General features: G+C 44.5%; 1 protein-coding gene across 1 annotated transcript; it reads left to right on the forward strand.

Moving 5' to 3' along the window:
* Window positions 1–593: 593 nt before the first annotated feature.
* LOC104519930 (mastermind-like domain-containing protein 1) lies at window positions 594–6,874 on the forward strand (the record flags this gene model as incomplete). Its single annotated transcript, XM_029087505.1, has 2 exons — window positions 594–770; window positions 5,177–6,874. Coding segments are annotated over exons 1-2 (1,875 nt in total), but the record flags the coding sequence as incomplete, so codon positions are not given.
* Between the last annotated feature and the right edge of the window lie 498 nt (window positions 6,875–7,372).

Here is a 7,372-nt window from a genome sequence, read left to right on the forward strand (position 1 = left end):
TCAAACAAACAGAAAAGCCAACACCTTGGATTTCCCAAGACTTACAAGGGTCTTAAGATTCTCAGTGAAAGAAGGTTATTGGACTCCCTTTCTGGATATCCTAGTCATGGATCCAGAGATTTCATGCTGTTAAATCAAGAGAGTCTCCAGCAACGATGGTGCACACTGGAGACAGAATGAGCTGGACTAGGCGCCAAAGGAGAATGCGGTGCAGACTCTACAGACATCGGTTCAAAATGGCAGTGTCCCATCAGGCTCAGTTCTTGCTTGAAGAAGCTGTGTAGGTGTGGGAATCGCTGCTGTAGGTTGGATCTCTCAATGGCAGTGTGTGGGGTGGGGTGGTTGCAGATCAATAATCAACACCCTGCGGTTGCTGTACATCAATGCTTGAATCTCTGACAGGCTGCAGAAGCCAGGAAGAAGCACAGAAATACATCATCTAACATTTTCCTCTCTCATTTCTGCATTACATTGACCTAAATAGGAATCTCTGGTTAGATTTAGCTTCTTTCTGGTGGAAGGGGGATCGTTGCAAGGCTGGAGAAAGAAGGTTCTCCCGAGTGGGCTGTGGTGGCCCTCTCCTCCCAGATAGCATGCAGAAGAAGGAGCGAGTGACGGGTGGAGAACTAACAGGGGCTGGCAGCAGGGCCATGGGGCAGCCTGGCTCACGTGGAGAGCTGGAGTGGCAACTGAGGACAGCTGATGTATTAAAGAAAGGAGGAAGGCTGAGTGACAGCGAGAAAGGGAGCCAGGCCAGAGACGCCCATTCGGTTGGTTATTAAAGTCTAATGGAACCACCACAGTGTATATTTATTAACAACTTGATCTTTCTGGTTCAGTTTTTGCCACTTCCAGCCTTCTCTTCTCCCTTGGTTGAGAAATAGTAAGTTACTCAAGATCAGTACCACCTTCTGAGTTTGGAAAGTGCCTGATGCCAAAAGTCACCCGAGCGGGCAACTCCAGAGAACTCAGTCTAGGAGAGGGTACCGCCGAGGACTAGTTTCGCGTGCCGAGTCCAGCTTTTCTTCCTTGCTTCAGAGAAGCCTGCAGAGCATTCTGCCCACACGTAGGGAATCGCTTCTGCGCAAAGAGGTAGCGTGTGACAAACTAGATGTTTGTAACCACTGCTGTGTAGCTTCCTTGGGCAGAGCAGGATAAACAGTTGTTATTTATTCTTGTTACACCGCCGTTGCGAGCTAGCAGTGCTACTCGTTTGTAACTTGGGTCTTCCCCAGAGGGACAGCCTGTTGGTTTTGAGAAGATAGTAGTGTGGGTATCATAGCACACTCACTTCTAAAAGCAAACCTGAGATAGTGGAGAGCTCTTAATTGGCTATTTCTCGAATCAGAGGGCCTGCCTCTCTTTCCCAGGTATTCCCAAACAGAAGTTAGCCTGTGCATGCTAATGCATTTTAATGAGTTTTGACAAGGTCACAAGAACCCATTTGTTGCTCGTCTGCTTTGTCCTTGCACATATGAATGAAGCTTTCCCATACTTAGCCATAGACAGCCACCAGTCAGCTTAAGAGTGTGTGTGTTACATGTTTCTAAAATATTTCTATTCACTTCTCAGGTATTCAGTTTGAAACAGAGCTGCCCAATATACTATTTGGCAGAGAAGGGGGAAGAACCTGTTTTGGTGCCCTTCTCATTTCTCTTGATTTTGTGAAATACCATAAGATCTCTCAAATAAGGGGAGAAAGATTTGGGATAAATCCTGGGGATCCAGGGCCAGAGGGAGGAAATGGGCAGTAGAAATGTTTTTAGTAAGGGAAAAGTCTAGAAAAGGATAGATAGGCTTTAAAGAGATGGTCTTGAGATGTCTGAGAGTACTCGATAAATGATCTGCAACAAGCAGCATCTTGACATAAGTATGTCAGGAGCTCCTGGTCCTAAAAGTTGTAGTGCCTCAGTGATGATCTCCTGACACTGTTGTCACTGGGAGCTGGGGAGAAAAACACTGGCTCCTCAGACAGCACCAGCACAGAGCGTGTTGCATGGGATAACACCCATGTGTGTTTCGGAGGGGAGCATGGAAGCAGACCTCTGAGTGAGCCCGTCCAGCCCAAGAAGGTGGTTTCTGTATGTAGTTGATACTTCATACTTAAGTGCCTGGTGAAATACTGTCACCTCTTTTTTTTCATTTGTGACCTGCTTGAAGCAGAGGGCTGATGATGCCCAGACCTCCCTTCTAACCAAAACGATTCTGTGATTTGTTCAGTTGCTTGAAGGACAGTATCTTTCTCTCTCAAATTTGTGGCTGTAGTCAAATTATCTTAAGCCAAAGCAATGTTACTGAATTGCATGGAGTTAAACTTGCCCACACTAGGAAATTGGTCTTTGGGATTTTATGGCTCTTGTGCAAATATTCACCTGGGAAACAGGAGTCTTGCGTTTCAAGAGAACATAACACCCAGCTAATTTCACTGCCTCCCTTACAGCCAGGCTTCTCTTGAGGGCTAAGCAACAGCATCTTATTTATAATCCTGTCCCAGTTTTGGAATGCCCATGCCATCTGAAAGCTATGGCCTTATTTTATCAGTTTATATCTAGTAACAGACTTAAGGAAATGGAGTTTTGTTTTCCCATTACATTTACTCCCCAGTGCAACAGTTAAAAAACTATTTTTCAAAGTGTTTAGAAAGCCCAAATTTTTCCCCAGTAACTCAGAGCATAGGAATGTCCTATGGCAAAAGCAGCACTGGCAAGGACATGCATGCCAGCATGTCAGCAGGCCAAGTGTGGGAGATCCCCCACCACTTCCTGCCTGAAGGTTCCCAGGGTGCAACTTGGGAACACACTGTGTTTATTTTGGATATGTGAAGCCCCTGTAAAGATTCTGTATACATGTCTGGGTTTAAATATATGTAGTTATGTTCTACCAACATGTTTCAGCCTAGTCAGGGCAACATCTGTTGAAACATGCAACTCTGGCTTAGTTTTAGCAAAGAAAATGAAGGAAAACAATTTCATCCATCATTAGACCAACACTTGGGAGAAGATTTAGGCCTTGTTCCATTTCCTAAAGCTAAGCAAATTTTGGCCTCATTGGCCCAGAGGAATAATCAAATCGCTGATGCTTGAGCTGTCTCTGGCTGTGATGTACAGCAAGTCTCTCGCAGAGCAGGGATTCAAACCACGCGCAGCAGTGCTGACCAAAGAGGGCTGTTGGGTAACCAGTGGATGGTGCACCGAGAGCAGCTCTCCCCATTCACCATTGGTTCTCACTTGCCGGTGGTTTTTGAGTCCAACCCATGTTAAAGCAATGCAACTAGAGGTCACAGGAGAGAAGCACTGATTGCTCTAGTAAGAGATAACTCCTGGAGGGTAGGGGGGAAATGCCCATGTGAAAAGGTCTCTCTGCTCCCACAATGCCATTCAAAACTGCTGTGTCTGTTGATGGAGGGTAGGTGAACTCCTCCTAAAACCTGATCAGCAGCTCTCTGTAGTATGCAGACCTGCTTTTCCAGTTGCCACAATCATGGACAATTAACTTGTATCCTCTCACTCTTCCCCAAATGTCTGTGTAAGCTGGACACTGGCATGGTAATGTCTGATACTAATCCCAGGCTGCACCTATAGCCTAAGCAACTCTAGGCCCAAATCTGCAGTCTTGTCTCTGCCCACCAGTTTAGAACAAAGTGATGAGAGAGCACTTGTGTGAGTCCAGCTGAATGAGCCACTGGGCAGCTCTGCCATGTCCCATGTCAGAATAATGCCTGGCTGTGGTCCTGTGCCTGAACATCGGCCGAATTTAGGGGTGCACATTGGCCGTTTGTACGATGACCTTTGTGTGCACGTTGCAGAAGTAGCTGTACAAGGTGTGCCCACCTTGTGCCCTACAGCCTCTGCACACCCTATGGTGATCATCCTGTGACACTGCTGTCTGAGAGCACCAAAGTTGCTGGCTTAATAATTAGAGTAAAATTTAGAAGTTAGTCATACCCACCACAGCCCAGGGGGGACCTGGTTACACTGGGGTTGGCTGGTGGGGCTTTTCTGGTGATATGAACTGTTATTAGATGTGTTTGTTTGGGTTTTTTTTTAATGGTACTAGATGACTGGCAGCACTTGCAATTGTAGGCCAGGGCTGGGAGAGGCTTTACTGTGAGCTGGTTTAAAGGAACAGTGATTTTCTATGGTTTTCCTATTGCTGGTGAGATACTTTTCTAAATGCTACTTCCCTCTATTGAGAAACGAGGACATAATGCTTATTTCCCTTAACTTGAAGCAGCAATGTTAATATCTGATTAATCCTATGCCATACAGGTCATGCTTGTTAAAACTGAAAGCCACAGATGATTATATTTGGAAAAGATTGCCATATCACGCTGAGTTAGTATTAGAAGCGTTGTTTTCAGTTCCACTTTGTTATATATATAAGGCAGGTATTTTTCCCTAAGATTTCTGGATTTACAACTCTACCACTTCTTGTAGAAAAAGATATTTATATAATTGTATTTTGAAAACACTTCTGTTTTATGAATGAGTTGCAGTCCTCCAAAAGAACAAAGCCTATACTGCATAGACTTAGAAGAATAAACAAAAATTAAGAGGTTTAGCTGTTATTTACTGGCTTCTGAAATCTAAAACATCTGTGATTAGAAGCTTGAAAGTCTGTTTAGATAGATAGTTGAGAATTTGTTTTGTTTTGGTTTGTTTAGAAAGTATGCCAGTTATTTCAGATGTTCTGCCTATAAAGAATGTAAAACAATTTAGTTGTCTCAGGTCTGAATTTAACCCAAACCACTGGCAGAAGGTCATTAAATTCAGTCCAGGGTTTCATTCAGATCTGCCATTGTTTAGACCTAAAAAAATGTTACCATAAAAATGTTGGCATGTTTGTTATTCAGGGCGTATAATGTCTTAATTGAAATAGTACCAGAAACTATTTAAAAAACTTGTATTACTGTTCACATGACAGTATTTTATAGCTTTAACATCTGTTTTAAGGCCAACATGTGAGATTTAGCCTTTGTCTGACTATAACTCTTTTGATTTCAGTGAAGTTGCACCCACTTAAGTCCTGATTGAATTTGTGTGACATGATTGGTTTTTTTAATTGTATGATTTAATTTTTTTTTTATCCCCAACCCAGTGTTACACTATGGAACTTCAGAGCGTGTTAGAATAAGGTCAATAATGGATCCTTTCTTCTTCCTTTTTTATTTTCCCAGTTACAAGGATCCATTAAAAGAAAACTGGAAGATGATAGCTCTCCTGCCTCCAGTGGCGTGCCTGATGTCATTTTCCCAAATGACAGTAAAAGACTTTGTCTTGATGATGTAAACCTTGCCATGGGCCAAGGTGCCAATCCCAATGTGGCGTGTCCAGAAATGCAAAGTTCTCCGTTCTCCACCAGTCACAGCACTTCTTCCCTGGGAGTTGCAGGTCATTCAGTGCTCCTCGAAAACAATCACATGAATGGCGGTGGCATTGGTTCCCCGTTTTCAGTGCCACCCAACACAGAAATAAATCAGAAGGGGTCAATAGGAGGGCAAAACAATAACATTGTCCACTATGATGAGAAAGGACACAGCTTACAGTCTGTGGACCAAGAGCTGCAAGACCTATTGGAAGAGCTGACAAAAATGCCTGATCCTTCTCCCAATGACCTGGATCTGGAGAAGATTTTATGCAGCAAGGCTGAAGAGCCACTTGGGCTGAGTCATTCTCAACCAAGCATAAGTACAACTCCAAAGTCCTCCCCACAGAATTCCCACTTGGAGAATCATGTTGCTAACAAAGATTTTTCTCCAGGCTGCAATCCAACCGGTGGAGGATCTCCTCAGATGAGACCATCATCCGCTGGAGCTAACTTCCAAGTTCCTCCCTCAAACAAACCTGCTGCATCGCCCATCTCCACAGCAGCTCAGAGCAAGAACCAGCCACCACCTATGCTTCCAGTACCCTTACCCAACATGCCTGGCTCCAACTGGCATGCTCAGCAGCTAAAGCAGCTGGCAGCTAGCAAGCAGGTGTCTACTACTAAGCAACAAGTACAGGCTGCCAACTGGCCAACTATGTCTCCTCCTGGTCTCTCTCCTCCTTACAGGGCAGGATCATCCCCACATCATCAACCTTTCAGTCCTCAGAATGTTATGGTGTCTGGCATGCCTGCTAATAATTTACCAGGAAACAACATTCAGAGTCCTCAAAACACTCTGCTTTCAAGCATGACTTCCAGCAGCACCCCATCCAATGGCCCCTCTCCTCCTTATGGGTCTGAGAAGCTCTCCAGTCCAGCTCTGAACCAGCAGCCCTTCAGCCCGCAGAGCTCCATGCTGCCCACCCTGACGGCAGCCAGCTTACCAGCCAACAACATTAAAAGTCCACAGAACAGCTTGGTTGCCAGCATGGCCTCCACAAATACTGGACCTTCTCCACCGTACAGGCCAGAAAAGCTGTCGAGCCCAGCTCTGCATCAGCAGCCCTTCAGTCCTCAAGGTACATTAATCTCTAACATCACTCCCACCAGCAACCCCACGAGTATGCAGAGCTCGCTTTTTAAATCAATGACTACAAACCAGTCCAAAAATATGAACATAATTATGCAACAGCCATCCAGTAGCTTGCAGCCAGGTCTGGTGAATGAGAGCCCTGTTAGCCAAGACCAGTTTTCTTTCAATAACACCAAACCACTGTCTCACTTTGCCTCAGAGTCAGCTGCTCAAAAGATGTCACCTCTGACAGCAGGACAAGGGCAGCAGTCTCTCATTCACTATCTCCAGCAGCAGCAGCAGTCTCCAGCCACGCCGCAGTCCCAACAGGCTAACAATAGCCAGTTTCTCCAGCAGCAGTTTCGACAGCTGATCCAGCCACATCGGATGCAGAGACACATGCAGCCAGCCACGTTGCCATCTCAAAGCAGACAGGTGAGAACCTCTCTTGTGTCTTCTAGAGCTTTTGTGAATATAGCAAGTCATTTATTTTCCTGTTTTTACGTTCCTTTGTGTTTGAAATGCGGCGTCACTAAACTTCTGGGGTGTGCAGTGTATAAAAGGACAGGGCAGTAACAACATCCTGGTGTTATCAGAAGGAACTTTATTTATTTCTTCAGTTGAAATGTGCTGTAATTCCACCATGCATTGTCTCTTCTAGCCCAGTGGAGAACTTCATGCTGTTAGGCAAAACATATTTCATACCACTAAAATAAATTATTTTTACATATATAGGCGGTATCTTATTTAGTTTATATTGAGATGTTCCCATAACATGTTTCCTATCACTTTTTAGTGGGAATATAATTTTTTTTTCTTAATACCTTTCAACAAATTTATCTCTGTATTATGCTTCTGAGGCTAGAAAAGATCAGTTAGGGTGAGAAGTGAAGTTAAAATATGACTCCTTCACGGACAGCAGGTCAAACAGTA

The sequence above is a fragment of the Antrostomus carolinensis genome, unplaced genomic scaffold (assembly GCF_000700745.2).
Source record: "Antrostomus carolinensis isolate BGI_N321 unplaced genomic scaffold, ASM70074v2 scaffold53791, whole genome shotgun sequence".
NCBI classification, from domain to species: domain Eukaryota; kingdom Metazoa; phylum Chordata; class Aves; order Caprimulgiformes; family Caprimulgidae; genus Antrostomus; species Antrostomus carolinensis.